We start from the raw sequence: 17,873 nt of genomic DNA on the forward strand, positions 1-17,873 counted from the left end.
AAAGTCAAAGTGCACTTTGTCATTCAAACCACACAAGCACACAACAGAATGATGGAATGAAGGCACTTGTTTGAGAAAGCCAATCAACAAGGTGACTCTATACGTTTTCCCCTCAATACTGAGTGATGCCATCATTTTTTCCTCTACTTGACCAAGAAAACAATGCCATATATTCAAATAATCATATCTGACTTGTTTGAAGCATATTTCATGAAGCCAGAATGTTCAATTGTTGAGTCACATCTGTGATATATTTTTTTTAATTTGCTCTGAAGTGAAAAGGCTGAGTAAACATCCTGTATGTGTGACAGTCCCTACATTTAACCAGTATTTGTAATTCTTTTCCTTTCCATTTGATACAGTGTACTACAAAATTTAAGGTGGGTATTTAGTGTCTCTTCCTGACTGTATTAAGATGATGGATTATCAATACAGCTGTTTGTGTGTCCCTCTGTGCACATGCAGGACCATCTCTGGCTTGGTGGAAATGCACCTGAAACATCTGCTGTCTTTACAGAAGACAAACATCATTCTGATCACAGTGGCCCCTATGGACATCAGGTCCAGTCAGGTGGAGTGGGTAAGTCCCTTTTGCTATTCAGTTGTTTGCACTTGGGGTCGCCACAGCAAATCCGAGGTGGATCTGCAGGTCGAATTGGCACGTTTATGCCGGATCTCCTCCCTGTCCACATTACATGGAGAAATGTGGCAGGGGTGGGGTTTCAACCCGAAACCAAGTGCACTAACCACTTGGCCACCACCCCTGCAGGTCCAATCATGTGTCAGAGCACCAAAAAAAAAATTATTGGTGTTACTTCAGACAGCCAGCTCGTTTGGGCAAATCACATCTTAAGTGTCTGAAAACATGAACGATGCACACAGGTGTGGAGTTGCAAACAAGTTACACCTGAAGGGTTGGACTACTGGTTTACAAGGTATATGTGCGTAGCATTTGAATGGCTCAAGGATAATCCTCATCAAACTTGATTCTATCCAAAGGAAGGCTGACAGGATTATTAAAGTGAGTGAAGCTTAAGAAGCTGCGAAACTCACTATTGTCTCTATACCACAGGAGGCAACTGCTGCAACTACTGTTAAACAAAATGCAGACTAACCACTGCCCAGCAGACCTCACTGATATGTACCATCACAGTACAAAAGATGGCGCTTCATACGCTTCATAAACTCTAGTAACTCTGTGCTTGCCCACACCCTCTAATACTGAGACCTTCACTCTGGACCAAAGTTTCCTTCAGGCAGCATCAGAATTGGGAACAACTTTTCTGATGCAGTAGCCAGAATCATCACCAGCAAAGGAATTTAACCATTCAGGAATCAGGAATACTATCTCTTAATGTGCCCTGACACTTACATGACTTTGATTTGTGCACTTGAACCAACTCTTCCGCGCACAGGAGTCAACTCATCTCAAACTCGTAAGCTGTGCACGGCTTCGTTCAAGTGTGCAAAGAAAATTTTGAAATGTTCATAATCTCTATCACGCATTAATAATGCAAACGTCATGTGAATATTGTGCAAACAATTAAAAAACACTGCATGTGAGTACGAGTGATTGCGTCAGTGCACCGCATCAAAGTGCAGCTCGTCTGAATGATCATAACGACATGTTAAAGCTATCATAAACATACTTTTACAGCTACTCATAAGAAGGAATGAACATGCAAACGTTTTACCAAGCTATTACAATATAAACATGACAAATAATTACGTTTTTAGACGGTTCTAAATGTGTTCTCTACCTCATTCAGCGCACGAGAGAGATAGAAAAAAAAAAGCTGCTGCTGGAGCAGTCCGCTGTGATTCCAGAAGCGGTTAGAGGTGTTTTCAACAGCCAACTCGGAGAAAAAATGACTAATCCGCTACAAAATAATTATTTTATATATGCAGCGTATATATACCACTGGAACAAAGCACAACATCCAGCTGGGAACACAGTGGGTGGAGATCGTCACAATGAAGTATGTGCAAGTGCATGGATCAAAGTCATGCAAGTGTCAGGGCACCTTTCGGTGTTCTCTATAAATTTACATGCTGGACATTAGTTCCAATCGCTTTCTTCTAAGTTCACTCATATTTTTTTCTTATGATTTTCTGCATGTCCTAGAGGGCCAAGTTGAGTTTTCTTCACTGATGATTCACAGTTTATGTATTTTTTTCTATTTGGTGTCATAACGTATTTTTTGTCTTAACTGCATACAGATGAGCAGCAGTGAACCTTTAAGTAGCCCATCATTCACACATACATTTGTTAAAAAACAGTGCTGATACCTGTCTTGCCTCAGCCAAAAGCCTAGGGACCAACAACCAGACCAAAACAACTATTTCCTATCCACCGAAAGTAGGCATCATCTGCCACAGCCAGGTGATATTTGAGTGTCCTTGACGTCATCCAGTTTTTGGGCTCCACACTGATGCAAATGTGTTCTGAGTAGGGATGGGTATTGATAAGATTTTATCGATATCGATGCCATTATTGATTCTGCTTCAAAGCGGAGCCGGTACAGAAGCGGTTGATTGCAGACCTGCTGCAGGGTCTGCAATCAACGTAGAGAAATTTCCCGACAAGCGTCCTCAAAAACAACGGCCGCTCTGAAGGACCGATAAGGGAATCATTAAGCAAAAAGACTATTGATGTCAGTGGATCAACAATCAATCAACAATTCTTGAAAAGAACAGTTCTCGATACCCAACCCTAATGTTGGGTCATACTCAGAAAAACAATCCACATGACTTGTAGTGTCAGAATTTATATATATATATATATATATATATGATGGTTGCTCTTGCTGAGATACAAGACATTCCACATGCCTGCTTGTATGGCCTCCCTCAGGTGGAACCTGGTTACCACTGTGTAATGGATGACACCAAAGCACCACAACAGGTGCCTCCCTCAAGAAGAATGACCCTTGGTGCTCTGTGATGACATCTATTTCAAGAGTGAGGTTCCAAATGGAATTACCCCATGGTCCTCCCATGAAAAGTGGAAACACACTCCAACAAACTCAAGAAACAACAAAGTCATTTTTCTCATTTTTTTTTCTTGGTGACTACTGTGCTAATCTTATCACCAAACTCCAAATTGAGTTTAGAGTGGCTGGAGTACCTGGATGTTTATATTCTCTCTGCGAATAGTGTGGTACTATTCTACACAATGCTGCCGTGTGGCAGTTTAGTGGAACTATACACCTGAAACATCTGTCTTTCACAGGTTCTAAGTTCAAAGATCTGACCTCCACCTCATCTCTACCAAGATGCAATTTTAACTTTTGACCCCTGTACAAAATGAAACTGAACATTGCCACAATTTTTGCTGTTTTTACCCCATAACTCCATAACATTCAGTCATAGTTAGTCCAAACTATAACTTTTTGGAATTGTTATGGTCAGACAAATAATATGGTTTATTTTTCAATATGACTGGAGCATTTTTAAATTTTGACCTCTGTGTAATTCCTCACTGACCCCTACCTGGCTATAACTACAAACCTGGGATGGCTAGTTCACATTTTTGTGTAGGCCGTGGCACACTGTGGCTGGATTCTAAGTGTCGTTTTGTCCCCTAAGTGGTACAGATTAGGTCAAAATTGATGACTGGCTCATCAGTAAACACGATCGTCATGTGTCTGTTCAAGAAGAGCTGACGTAGGATCTTGTGCATGAGTGAAAATGTGCAAACAAGAAGAAGGATATCCAGAATTAAGTGTAAAGAAATTAAAGAAGCCATTCTATTTCAAGAGGGATAAAAGTAGTTTGTGTTTCTGAGAGAAAACACTGTATTTCATGCAGACTTAATATACGTAAGAACAGACCGGCACCTTTAAAAACTGACTTTAAGGCATCAAACCTACTGCGTGCAGCACTGAAGAAGCTAAGAGCTATTACCATTTACACAAACAAATCAACTTCAGTGCAACACTTTCCTCACACTGATCTGTACCTGCAGCACAGTAACATGAGAATGCACTTTGAATATGGCAGAAAATAAACTGTTTTAGTGAAATAAGAAGCAGAAGTTGAGTAAGTCAGCACAAGAGGAAGAAACTGTGAGACGGCACATCCTGTCCGGTGTTTCGTTATCGGAACACAAAGGTGTCAGAATGTTTGAAATAACAGGCGTTTGGCTCGAGAAGAGGCTCTGGGTTAGAAAACCACAGCTCAGCTGCTTACCGACTCTAATGGAAAGCTGCTGCCACTCACCACAAATTAAATTCAAATTTTAATTTCCACCCCCAACCACAGCTCCAGCTAATTAATGTTTCATATTATTGTCTTTAGCCTGTTCTGGTTTTCTGAAACCCAAATAAAAAAAAAATTAACCTAATGATATCGGCCTGTTTAGAGGAATCACTGACATCCATTTGTCCCACGGCCTGTTTCTACAGCAGATGTGAAAATCTCACTCCATTTCATTTGTGAATCAGGGCCAGAAACACAGAAAGTTAAGATCAAAGCTGTTGGGAAGGTGTCGTAGCACGGACCCACAACAGGGGGCGCAAATGAACGGACAATGAGTAAGCCAAAAGGTAACAATTTAATGTTGTGACAACACACAACTAAACACACAAAATCTGCAAAGTCAATTAACACCAGGTGACGTGTGGGCAGGCTCGAAGATAGGAGACCCCGATGAGAGAGAGGCCGCGTCCCACACGGCTTCCACCACCAACGGCCTGAAGAACACCGGAGCCGCCAAGTCCCGAATCCCCAGGTGACCTCTGTCTTCGGCTGTCGACCCTGGTACTGCTGGCAAAAAGCAGAAACAAGATGAATGAGTGTAAGTCTGTACACTCAGTGGTCCTCGGTCTGTACACCGTTAGGAGGGGGAACCTCCACCTCCGAATCACACACTCGTGCAACTCTTGTGTAACCACTTATCTGTCCAGAGAGTAAGGCGCAGTCGTCGTCGTTACGCCAAACGCCGAAGTCCCAGACAAGGCTCCGTCCACAAGAATAGGGCTGCAAATGAGAACTGGATTATAACACAATGTGTCAGTAGCAGAGAACGTACCTCTCGGTAGTCGATTTCTCGGCGGGGAGGTAGAGTTGCAGTCCGGCTTAAGTGGTGGTGTAGATGAGTGACAGCTGGTGTGATGAGTGACAGCTGTCACTTCCTCTGGGTCTGGCGCCCTCTCGTGCTTGGAGCCCGCACTCCAAGCAGGGCGCCCTCTGGTGGTAGTGGGCCAGCAGTACCTCCTCTTCAGCGGCCCACACAACAAAAGCATCTTACTGCAAGGCATTCAATGACAACACAGTATGAAAAGACGATTAGTGGCAACAAATATGTCAGGCTCTATTCACTACTGACTGTTGTACATGTGAGGGTTTTATGAATTTTAACATCATAATGAATTTTTTCCACAAAATCTACATAAATAAATAAAAAATAATCAGTTGGTAACTCTTGGGATGGCTGCCTGACTGACTGCCATAATACTACTGCGTACCACCAATTATGAATTCTTTTCAAAAAGAATTCCTCACAAAATAAATAACTGTCAAAGAAAAGAACAGCTCTGAGGTTTTTCTAACAATGATATCATATAGGTTGTAAAAAGTTGTTGTTTTAGACAACAGCTCCCCAACTCTTGATTTGGCTTTGCTTGAGTCTTATTGAGGCTGCAGTCATCCCTGTTGCTTGTGCATCTTTTCCTACCACACTTCTCCTTTCCAGTCAACTTTCCATGAATACTCGTATGCTTTGATATAGCACTCTACCTTCTGTGTCTGACCCGCCTTGTGTAGGTTGTCTTCTGGACAAGTGTCGAGTCAGCTGTCTTCCCTATGATTGTGGTTGTGCATACTGAACCAGGAAGAGATTCATGGAATTTATAGTGCATAAGTAGTGGCTGACTCAAACTTGAAACTAAATACTCTTATATGTTGAGATACAAAATTTTGAAACATTTTAGGTTTCATGTAATGAGACAAGTTCGGTGTTTCTCATTTTTCCTGACCAAGGGCCACTTAACCAGTTAAAAAAAAAAAAAAGGTAACAGCTCACGAACTGGCCAAATATCCCAAAATTTTCAATTTGATCAGCTTATAAAGCACTAAATCACAACAAATGCTGCCTCAAGGTGTTGGGAAAGTGTCGGTACACGGACCCACAACAGGGGGCGCAAAGGAACGGACAATGGAATAGGTCAAATAACAACACTTTACTGTTGTGAATGTGCACAAATACAACAGATTACAACAATAGATCAGAATCAATTCACAAAGGTGTCGTGTGGGCAGGCTCGAAGATAGGAGACACCTGTCCAAAGCAGAACCGGAACCACACGATTTCCTCCGCCACCAGACCCCGGGAATACTGGAGCCGCCAAGTCCCGAACTCCCAGGTGGCCACTGCCTCCGCGTGTCGGACCTAGTACTGCTGGCGAGGAACAAAAACACAATTAAAGGTGGGCGCGTTTGCACCCAGTAATCCGCACGGCAGGAAAGCTACCTCCACCTCTCGTTGGAAAAAAGGTCTGTTATCACTCACAAAAATCACAAAAGGTTACTGTCAAGCAGTCAGCTGAGAATATTACCTTCCAGGTAGAACGATATCTCGGCAAAGAGGTGGAGACGTCGTCCTGCTGATGTACCCCTGCTGATTGGTAACAGCTGTTGCAGGTGATGCGTGACAGCTGTCACCCTAGCTGCTCCTGTGAGGCGGCTGCGCCCTCTGGTGCCTGGAGCCCGCACTCCAGGCAGGGCGCCCTCTGGTGGTGGGCCAGCAGTACCTCCTCTTCTGGCGGCCCACACAACACAAGGTGCCTCACACAGAACAGTTCAATGCAAAATTTAAAATAAATAAAAATTGAAAAATTCAAATACATAATTAACTGCTGGGATAGGCTCCAGCCCCCCACGACCCTTAACTGGACTAAGTGGTTGGAGATGAGTGTGTGTGAAATACATAACTAAAAACAGAAGTAAAAGAATAAAACAGATTAAAAAAAAAATAAAAGCTGTTCATAAGAAAGAGAATAAAATTAGGTTTTAAGTCAAAAACAATAATAATGTTCATACTTGTTAAATTTGTAATGAAAATAATACATACCACTATATGCTGCTATCTATTACTCTTTAGAGACATTTTTAAACTATGTGAGAAACACTTTTCAGGTAGAATATGATATTAATTTAAAATATGAAATTTTACCAATATACTCACAGACCACTAGGGGTCACTCACAGACCACACTGAGAATGGCTGGTCTAGAATAATATTTTCCCTTTCTGAAATAACATGTTAAAAAAATACTGAAGTTTTTCACAATATTCTAAATTTTTAGACGCACCTGTATCATCTCTCTATTGGTTATATGAGCTCTGACATCAGATGACCCTGAAAGGTCAAGCTCAAGGTCATGACTGCTGAACTCAAATAGTTTGGAACGAATGTGGATTAAACACGGTGAAAAGGATGTGCAATAGTTCAGGATAAAGTGTTTAAATTTTGGACAGAATTGAACAAATGTCAAGGCCACACAGAACCATAAACTATGGGATCAGTAACTGAAAAAGAATTTGCAGGAATCTGCGTCCAACATGTAAGGCGTGAGAGTGTTACATGATTAAATGATCAAAATTAATTTTATCTTGATTTAAGACACTTTGAACTGAAATTCCTATGAAATGCTTAAATTATTTCATTCATATAACTGTGAATTTTTTGTAATTACCTACGGACAATACTGTACATATTATCAATATGCAGAATGAAAAAACTTTGACTCTGAGTTTTGTTACTGAGTGATACAGAAACTTGCTTTTTTTTCTCCGTCACCAAATCCAAGCAGTGTGTTCCACACAGAGACTCATTTTGAGGAGTTTGAACAAAAAGAAAAAGCATCACTGAACTGGTTCTCTCTCCAGTGACTGAAGGAAGCTGGAGTTTACACACTTGACAGTGAGAACGTTCAACGTCACTTTTTCAGTGGAGAGAAATTTTATTTTAAAGAAGCGGCAGGAGACCGGAGGCACAAAAACAAGTAATCACAAGAATAACAACACAGCACATGTGGCACAGAGTCTGTCACACACACAAGACCCACAGGAGTGTTACTCACTGAAACCAGCGATGGCCAGGATGATTGTGACCACGATGGATGCCCAGGACACCCATAGAGCCTTCTTACGGTAACTCTGTGCTTCGTGAGGCTTCAGTCGCATGCTGCTTTCCAGAAGACCTGATGGCAGCAAGATGAGCCACAATGAGTCACAATATACTGTTTTATGTCCAGCTTTGCTTCATATTGTGATTTCAGAAATGTTTGGTTTGTTTGTTTGTTTGTTCTACTGCTCCTCCTCCATGCTCAGGTCAATTTACACCAAACGTGCCGTGGGCATGTAGGTTGACCCCGGAATAGACTTTAAGGGGGTTTGTTTTGGCAAAGGTCAAGGTCACTGGGGAAAAGGTCAAAGTTTTGGTTTGTCTGCGCTTGATCCTCAAGTCCTATCAGGTCCTTTGGCCAATTCCAACCAAAGTTTATAAGTGGATGGAAATTTCTCTTAAGGGGTTAGTTTTGGCTAAGATCAATACCACTGGGGTCAAAGGTCAAAAATTATGATTCACCCCCACCCATTCTAATGCCCACCAAACTTAGCACACATTTATGCAGTTGGGTTCCAGAACTGCCTGGACAATATCAAATTTACCAAAGGTCAATCACTGGGGTCAGAGGTAAAAAAAAAAATAAAAAGTTTAAGTATGAGGGTTTTGTCAGAATTGTCCAGCAAGGTCAAGTTTGCCCAAGGTCAGTCACTGGGCTCAAGGTCATGTCTACCTGTCTGTTAGTCCTCCCAGCTTATTTTGCTGATTTCTGCCAAACTTGGAAAGCCAACGAAGGTTGGCCCTGAAACTGCTGTTAAAAATATATATGTATCAGCCAGAAGTCAACCATTTGAGTGAAGGTCAAGGTAATTAACCAAACCAAGGTTAAATATTACATTAGTGTAGCCATTGCTGTCTCCATACCCACAGGTGTTCTCACGTATTTTTATTTGACGCTGCTCCAGTAACTGAGAAGTACAACTATGGTTATGGTACAACTTCAGATAAGTGGACTACACTAACCCAACTAAGTAAGTAAGTCCCTTCGGCTGCTCCCTTGTTTGCTCCGTTGGGTCACAACAGCAGATTCAAGGTGGATCTGTTGAATTGGCACAGGTTTTACGCCTTCCTGATGCAACTCCACATTACATGGAGAAATGTAACAGGGGTAGGATTTGAACCGAGAACCTTATGCCATGAAACCAAGTGCACTAACCACTTAACCACGACCCCTGCTACTACAGTAACCAAAGTAACTGGAGAAAAACCTCCAACACAAAAGCAAAAACTTGTATCTTGTGCAAATATTATGACACGCTGATCTAGAAGAGTGATTCCTTCAATATATATAGACTACTCTTGGAAGCATCTCTTTCTGAGCCAAGAAAGTACTGCACCTGATACATTTTGTTATCTATACAACTGACTGGCTCACATGCATTTGCTTGCTGGCTGAACCATACCTAGTTTGATAAATAAAGATCCAGAGTAGATTTTCTTGATGCTAATTCAAGAGATTGTGCTATTACAGCAATAAAAGCAGTAGAAGAAAGCAAAACTCTGGCCAGACACACGTGACCTGAGAGAGCTACTGCAAAGGTTTAAGACGGCATGATCCCCAAGACCAAACCCATAACAGAAGGTCTGGAGAACCTCTTCTGGTAAAATTTGAAATTCTACATGCTTTCATCTGCACTTTGACAGCCAAATCCTGTCACCCCCCCCCCCCCCCCCCCCCCAAAAAAAGAAAAAAATTACAAGTTATACTAAAACAGAAACCTGTGAAGACCTGTGATGAAAGATGTTCACCATATCACAAGTGAAACAGGTGAGGTCTGGGAACTAGTCAATAAGCTGAAAAATCATTGTTTGTAACAAAAACAACAAATTTGGTGCATGTGATCTATGACACATACTAAAACAAATAAGGATAGGTGCCACAAAACAAAAAAAAAATACTCACAGTAAGGGGGTGGAACCCACAAAAAATATATATCTTAAAATATAATATCTTCATGACTTTCTTTGCAAATAAAATTTTAACTATTAGAGAAAAAATTACTCATAACCATCCCAAAGACATATCTTTATGTTCGACTGCTTTCAGTAATGCTGGTATTTGGTTAGACTCTTTCTCTTCGATTGTTCTGTCTGAGTTACTTTCATTAGTCACTTCATCCAAACCATCAACATGTCTATTAGACCCCATTCCTACCAGGCTGCTCAAGGAAGCCCTACCATTAATTAATGCTTCGATCTTAAATATGATCAATCTATCTTTATTAGTTGGCTATGTACCACAGGCTTTTAAAGTGGCAGTAATTAAACCATTACTTAAAAAGCCATCACTTGACCCAGCTATCTTAGCTAATTATAGGCCAATCTCCAACCTTCCTTTTCTCTCAAAAATTCTTGAAAGGGTAGTTTTAAAACAGCTAACTGATCATCTGCAGAGGAATGGTCTATTTGAAGAGTTTCAGTCAGGGTTTAGAATTCATCATAGTACAGAAACAGCATTAGTGAAGGTTACAAATGATCTTCTTATGGCCTCAGACAGTGGACTCAACTCTGTGCTCATCCTGTTAGACCTCAGTGCTGCTTTTGATACTGGTGACCATAAAATTTTATTATAGAGATTAGAGCATGCCATAGGTATTAAAGGCACTGCACTGCAGTGGTTTGAATCATATTTATCTAATAGATTACAATTTGTTCATGTAAATGGGGAGTCTTCTTCACGGACTAAGGTTAATTATGGAGTTCCACAAGGTTCTGTGCTAGGACCGATTTTATTCACTTTATACATGCTTCCCTTAGGCAGTATTATTAGAAAGCATTGCTTAAATTTTCATTGTTACGCAGATGATACCCAGCTTTATCTATCCATGAAGCCAGAGGACACACACCAATTAGTTAAACTGCAGGAATGTCTTTCAGACATAAAGACATGGATGACCTCTAATTTCCTGCTTTTAAATTCAGATAAAACTGAAGTTATTGTACTTGGCCCCACAATTCTTAGAAACATGGTGTCTAACCAGATCCTTACTCTGGATGGCATTACCCTGACCTCCAGTAATACTGTGAGAAATCTTGGAGTCATTTTTGATCAGGATATGTCCTTTAATGCACATATTAAGCAAATATGTAGGACTGCTTTTTTACATTTGCGCAACATCTCTAAAATTAGAAAGGTCTTGTCTCAGAGTGATGCTGAAAAACTCATTCATGCATTTATTTCTTCTAGGCTGGTCTATTGTAATTCATTATTATCAGGTTGTCCTAAAAGTTCTCTGAAAAACCTTCAGTTAATTCAAAATGCTGCAGCTACAGTACTGACAGGGACTAGAAGGAAAGAGCATATTTCACCCATATTGGCCTCTCTTCATTGGCTCCCTGTTAATTCCAGAATAGAATTTAAATTTCTTCTTCTTACTTATAAGGTTTTGAATAATCAGGTCCCATCTTATCTTAGGGACCTCATAGTACCATATCACCCCAATAGAGCGCTTCACTCTCAGACTGCAGGCTTACTTGTAGTTCCTAGGGTTTGTAAGAGTAGAATGGTAGAATGGGAGGCAGAGCCTTCAGCTTTCAGGCTCCTCTCCTGTGGAACCAGCTCCCAATTTGGATTAGGGAGACAGACACCCTCTCTATTTTTAAGATTAAGCTTAAAACTTTCCTTTTTGAAAAAGCTTATAGTTAGGGCTGGATCAGGTGACCCTGAACCATCCCTTAGTTATCCTGCTATAGACTTAGACTGCTGGGGGGTTCCCATGATGCACCCAGTGTTTCTTTTTATTCACCTCTTTTTGCTCTGTATGCACCACTCTGCTTTTAATCACTAGTGATTGATCTCTGCTCTCTTCCACAGCATGTCTTTTTCCTGATTCTCTCCCCTCAGCCCCAACCAGTCCCAGTAGAAGACTGCCCCTCCCTGAGCCTGGTTCTGCTGGAGGTTTCTTCCTGTTAAAAGGGAGTTTTCCTTCCCACTGTCGCCAAGTGCTTGCTCACAGGGGGTCGTTTTGACCGTTGGGGGTTTTTCTGTAATTATTGTATGGCTTTTGCCTTACAATATAACGCGCCTTGGGGCGACTGTTTGTTGTGATTTGGCGCTATATAAATAAAATTGATTTGATTTGATTTAAAAATCAGCCAATTTTGCAAAATATTTTGACAGAAGCATCTTGCTATAAAATACAAATCCTGTTCTAAATCTGGACATGAATGCAAATTACCCTAAAACTTATTATCTTCACAGAGAATCATATCTGCAAACTTTGCAAGTGCAGGATTTCCATGAATATTTTAGTTTGTATGAAAATTTCTTGTGCCTGTGACTGCAGATGTAACTACCCATAAGACTGAATTCATGTACTAGTTCCCTTCATTACTGTCCTATATTAAACTGTTCATTTGCAGGTAGACAATTTTTTTGCAAATTTTGTAAATACAGGATTCTGTTTGTTTGTTTGTTGTTGTTTTGTTTTGTGGTAAGAGAGTTACCAGCTGTAATTTATTCATGATACATCTTTTGTCTAGCTAGTCATTTTCATTTGTTTCGGGATGTAGAATTTAGAGAGCTAAAATTGTTTCTATCACACAAAGAATAACATTTTTTTCAGTGGATTATATTCCTGTGCAAATGTTATTTCCTGTTTTTCAGGCATACTCATTTGGTTCCCCTCCCCACACACACACACACATTACATTTGAGTGTCCCCCACTTTGGGAACCATTGATATATGGTATAATGAGGATAGATTACCTTTTGTTCCATTAGCCAAGATTTCTGACAAACACATGGCTTATTTGTTGGTGTCTGACTGAGATTTTGACAGGAACGTACCATAGCTGAGCATCCTTAAGCTGAAGCCTGCACATAACTGGTGCCTAGGTGTTTGTGCATGTTAAAAATAAATGCGTTGCACAAAAAACATGGTGGGAAGCGCATTCGCTACAATCTGTCATCAACGCTTTCCTTCCGAGGAGTGCTCCTCTCCATGTTTTCTGCCCCACCTCATTTATTTTTAGCAAGCGCAAGCACCTGAGCACCAGTTATGTGCACACCTGATTATATTTTAATTTAACTAAGAGTGGATATAGTAATTATTGGTGTTAATAAGTGCAGTATATTTATATTATATTGTCATAATAATGGGATTAGTAAGGTGTGAAGTCCCTGGAGGTGTTGTTGTGATTTGGTGCTATATAAATACAATAAATTTAACTGAATGCCCTGTGATAGACTGGCGTCCTCTCCAGGTTGTACGTCTTGCCCTGTGTCTCCCCCCATGATTCTTGATTGGTGTAAGCGGGTATATAACATGAATGAGTGAACGTTACGTTTACCTTTGTTTAATGTGTCTCTCAAAGAGCGCACTGACCAAGTTACTGAAGGAGTAATGTTGGTGTAGCCACACTCACATTTTAAGATAAACCACTACTTACACCAGGGGTGAGCAACGTGTTCCAGAAAGGTCCAAGAGGGTGCAGGTTTTCTTTGCAGCCACTGATTTTTGATTTCACTGATTAACTGATTCCATCTGCTCAAAGTGATATTAATCAGTGAAATCACCTGGTGGAGTCAGTGGCTGCAAAGAAAACATGCACCCTCTTGGACCTTTCTGGAACATGTTGCCCACCCGTGACTTAGACCTATTAAGAGGATTAGACAAATATGCTTTTGCATTATTGTTTTCTAATCAATGTGGCATTTGGAAGATGTTGTACTTTGATTTTCATAATATGTTTATTTCTATAAATTCCATAAGAATGAGAAGCTCAACATTATATTTCAAACTGGAGAGCATTTCTTGTAAATTTCGTTGTTTTCAGCTGTGATGAATCTGGGGTTAGAAGTTTCACTAAATATGGAGATATTTCTTGACAGAGCATACTTTACAGTGTGTATCTGCCAATTTTGGTGCTTTTATCACAAAGTGAACAATTTGGCTGCGATTTAAAAAAAAAAAAAGTTTATATGGTGGACTAAGCATGTGCTGATGCCATACATCTCTGCAAACGTCACCCTGGTTCCTGGTTAACAACCACCAATGCAAAAAAAACAGTGCAATGCAAATTTTTCGGGCGATCTGGACTGGACCAGAATGAACTCACAGTCGACTGGAGTCTCCACTCAATGACCTGAGTCTCCTCAGTTTGTTGTCCTGGAAAAGCCTTTGTGGAAGGAAGACAGTCTCTTGATTGCTTCCTGGACAGACTATCTAGAGATGTCTGTATGTGGGTTTGTTTGACATTGGAATTTTGCTGCTCATTGACAAACGTGATCCTTGACAGATCCTTAACCTGGTAAAATGGCTGAGAAATCCCAGATGATCAGGGTCCAAGGATCTGCTGCAGCCTTCATCTGTCTTCATAGCCATTAGGTTACAAGCTATCACCTCTTCTGCCTGATCCCCCATTGAGAACTTCTAGTTTCACCAGAGCCCGGTTAGCCTTCTCATGTCCAGGCTTCCTGTTGGGGCTTTGTGGTTACCGTAGCAACCACTGGGCACACAAGGCCGGATTTCACCCCAACAGGCAATCCCCTACTGGATCCATTACCCAAGCATCATAACGTGATCTCAAAATGACTCGGATTGGGGGCAAAATGAATAAATGTATAGTAAAGTAAGTCCCTTTGGCTGCTCCATTGTTTTTCACTTGGGTCGCCACAACAAATCCAAGGTGGATCTGCGTGTTGATTTGGCACAAGTTTTACACCGGACGCCCATCCTAACACAACTCTGCATTGCATGGAGGAATGTGGCAGTGGTGAGGTTTGAACCGGGAACCTTCCGTACTAAAACCAAACGTACTAACCACTCGGTGTGGTCATCATCAAAGCCCACACACAAAACATGAATGAAATGAAAAATAACACTTTGCACACTGAGTTCATTTTCATCTGCTTTCAACTCTACTGTCCTGTGAAAGCTAAAATAATAAAAGCTTTTCACTATCCAAATACTTGTACATGTGGCTCTATTTGTCATTGTGGTTAACTACGTCTGCCAAGGACGTAATAAAATCAGTGTTTATTTATTTATTTGTCTGTCTGTGAGCAGGATTACATCAAAAAGGATTTTGACAGCATTTTCAGCACAGACAGATATTAGGCCATGGAAGACTCCATTCAATTTTGGAGGTGATGCAAATCCAGATTCGAATTCCGAATCAAGATTTCACTTTATATAGGCTTTGAAGGATTACAGCAAAACTACTTCACAGATTCTCACCACATTTGCACCATATTAGGCCATGGAAGACTCCACTGAATTTTGGAGGTGATCCGGCTCCCGATTGGTGGACATCAGAAATCTCTGTTTGCTCTTGTTAAAAATGCAATCAAAATCTAATCTTTTTTTCTTCATGTTTCGGTGATTCAGATTGTCTACATGGGGTACAATTAGTTATACCTAACAGCTAACGTTAGCTTATCTAGCCGGCCTTAGCAAAGTTCATCATAGCTTACAAAATAGTTGGTTCCTTTGTGTTCGATAATCTTCTCCTGTGATGTCTTATCCTTCTTATGTCTTATTACTTATTATAATACATATATATATACCTTTTTCTTGAGCTGCTTGGGTGGGTAGGGAGAGTTCCCATGGGATAAAAAAGCTTTTTAACCTACCATCCCTGGTTCTCAAGACCAGGCACCTAAGTAGCTCTACTCTACTCTTTTCTACTCTCCTATTTCACTCTTCCTTTTTAGATATACCTTTGTATACTGGCAGAGTTCCACCTTAGAATTGGAATATAATATATACCTTACTGAATTTTCATGGACCTATGCAGACGAAAACAGGAACACCTGGCACAGTGTAAATAGCTGTGAAAGTGAATTTCATGCTTTCAAAATGCCCTAACTGAGATGAATTTCAAACAGCAGACTGTTTGTGGTTTGGTGGTGTTCCATGTTCCAGTTAGACTCCAAACCTGCAATGACTGGATCATATTGTATTAAAATAAATGTCAGTCATCACTTTACTCTTATGTTTGAATTTGTGGTTGCAAATTATTCGAAACGCGGGAGGTTATTTTTGCTTTGTTTACTGAATTTGGACGGAACGTGCGCATTACGCACGGCCGGGGTGTGCGTGTGCGCCCTGCAGCCACCTGCTTCAATCTGAAGTCGCACACAAACCTCGGTCCTCTATGCTGTCCGTTATTTTCATCTCGTGGTCCATCTTGAGAGCTTCTCCCTGACTTGGGGCGCCGGGTTCCTGCTGCTGGGACTCGGGGTCCGCCTGCTCGCACTGGCCGTTCGCCGCCGCGGGCTCCTCCGCTGCCGGCTCCGGGACGCCGGTGGAGTCTGGCGCCGTGGAGTCCGTCATCTTCTCCGCGGTGCAGAACCGGGGGGGTGGGGGGAGGAACTCCGAAAATGTCACACCTGAGCGTGAAGTCCAAGCTTTGAGCCGGGACAGAGCCGCAGACGGAGCGCAGGGAGCAGGATCCACGCAGAGACGCGGCTCCGGGTGCGTCAAGTTAGATGAAAGGTTACCGGAACACAGAACCTGTGGACTCCAAAACAAACGTCTGGAAATCCAACGAAGCAAAAGTCCATGTTCTTTGTCCTACAGACCGAAACCACTGCTCTTGTGATACACACCTCCTAGATCCTTATGGCTCGGTAAAACTTGTTTTTTTTAAATGGGTAATTAAAAAAAATTGCCAATTTTGTTTTTCCCTTCATATTTTAGCATTCATTGACATAATGAGAAGTTAACTTGCTTCAGTTTTGGCCACTATTTTGTAATAACATTTCAAATCATTGAGATAAAATACTGTTATTTACGATCATTTTGGACCTCATCATTGGACATTTTTTGAAAGTTAGCTACTTGTAAGTGAATGCTAAAATATGAAGAGGAAAAATAAAATTAGCCAATTTTTAAATTACCCAAATGCTATGTGCATGTTTTAATTGACATGCTCAATCCAGCCAGTTCTGACATTTTATATAAATATATATTAAATGTTAATATTATATATTAAAGAATTTTTGTCACTTGATATTTTATGTATGGACCACAATGGAAATAAGTGTTGTCACTTTTGTTTAACAGCCAATGTATTTTTATTTTTCAGTGAGTGTATTTATTTTATGTACATGCATTGAATTTTACTAAATAACTGCAGTTCAGTTCACTATGCACACTATTTTCACAACTGTATTTTGGTTCACTAGCACAATGCAATGGGTTCACAATCATCTTTTTTTTTTTTTTTAAAGTCAATTTAATGCATCTCACTTTTACAGTTAGTGATTTTATTAAAAAGTAATAATATGATGGGGCAAATGGGTGGTCACGCAATAAAAAATATCCACATCACTTAGGTTAGTTCAGTTAATCTGGCTCAAAACCTTCACATACCAGCCTTATACTGTCACTTCAGGTGTGCCCCAGGGCTCTGTCCTGGGGCCCCTTCTCTCCATCATTTACCTCCTTACCCCCTCAGCAATATTTCCACAAATACAACAAAAATTTCCACTGCTACGCTGATGATACTCAGCTCTAGCTCTCCAGCAAACCCACTTCCACACTACCACCCTCCTCGCTTACTGACCGCATGGCAGAAATAAAATCCTGGTTCTCTTCAAATTTTCTCAAATTAAACATTGATAAAACAGGTTCTCCCCACTGGTACAAAATCAACTCTATCCAGACAATTTTTCTCGAGTTATTGACAACTTCTCTGTCTCCCCCTGCCCACAGATTAAGAGTCTAGGTATCCTTGAAAGTATCTTCCAGTCCCACATCAGTAACATTACCCGGTCTAAATACTTCCACCTATGCAA

General features: G+C 40.8%; 1 protein-coding gene across 1 annotated transcript in view; it reads right to left on the reverse strand.

The window, feature by feature from the left end:
- Nucleotides 1–16,584, reverse strand: part of LOC117515277 (transmembrane protein 163-like) — an 86,417-nt gene extending 69,833 nt beyond the window's left edge. The window contains exons 1-2 of the mRNA XM_034175766.1: nt 16,218–16,584; nt 8,085–8,204 (exon numbers count right to left, since the gene is read on the reverse strand). Of these exons, the coding sequence (XP_034031657.1) occupies nt 8,085–8,204; nt 16,218–16,407 (310 nt within the window). The 5' untranslated portion in view covers nt 16,408–16,584. The remainder of the gene's footprint in view (nt 1–8,084; nt 8,205–16,217) is intronic.
- Between the last annotated feature and the right edge of the window lie 1,289 nt (nt 16,585–17,873).

This window comes from Thalassophryne amazonica, chromosome 1, assembly GCF_902500255.1.
Source record: "Thalassophryne amazonica chromosome 1, fThaAma1.1, whole genome shotgun sequence".
NCBI classification, from domain to species: Eukaryota; Metazoa; Chordata; class Actinopteri; order Batrachoidiformes; family Batrachoididae; genus Thalassophryne; species Thalassophryne amazonica.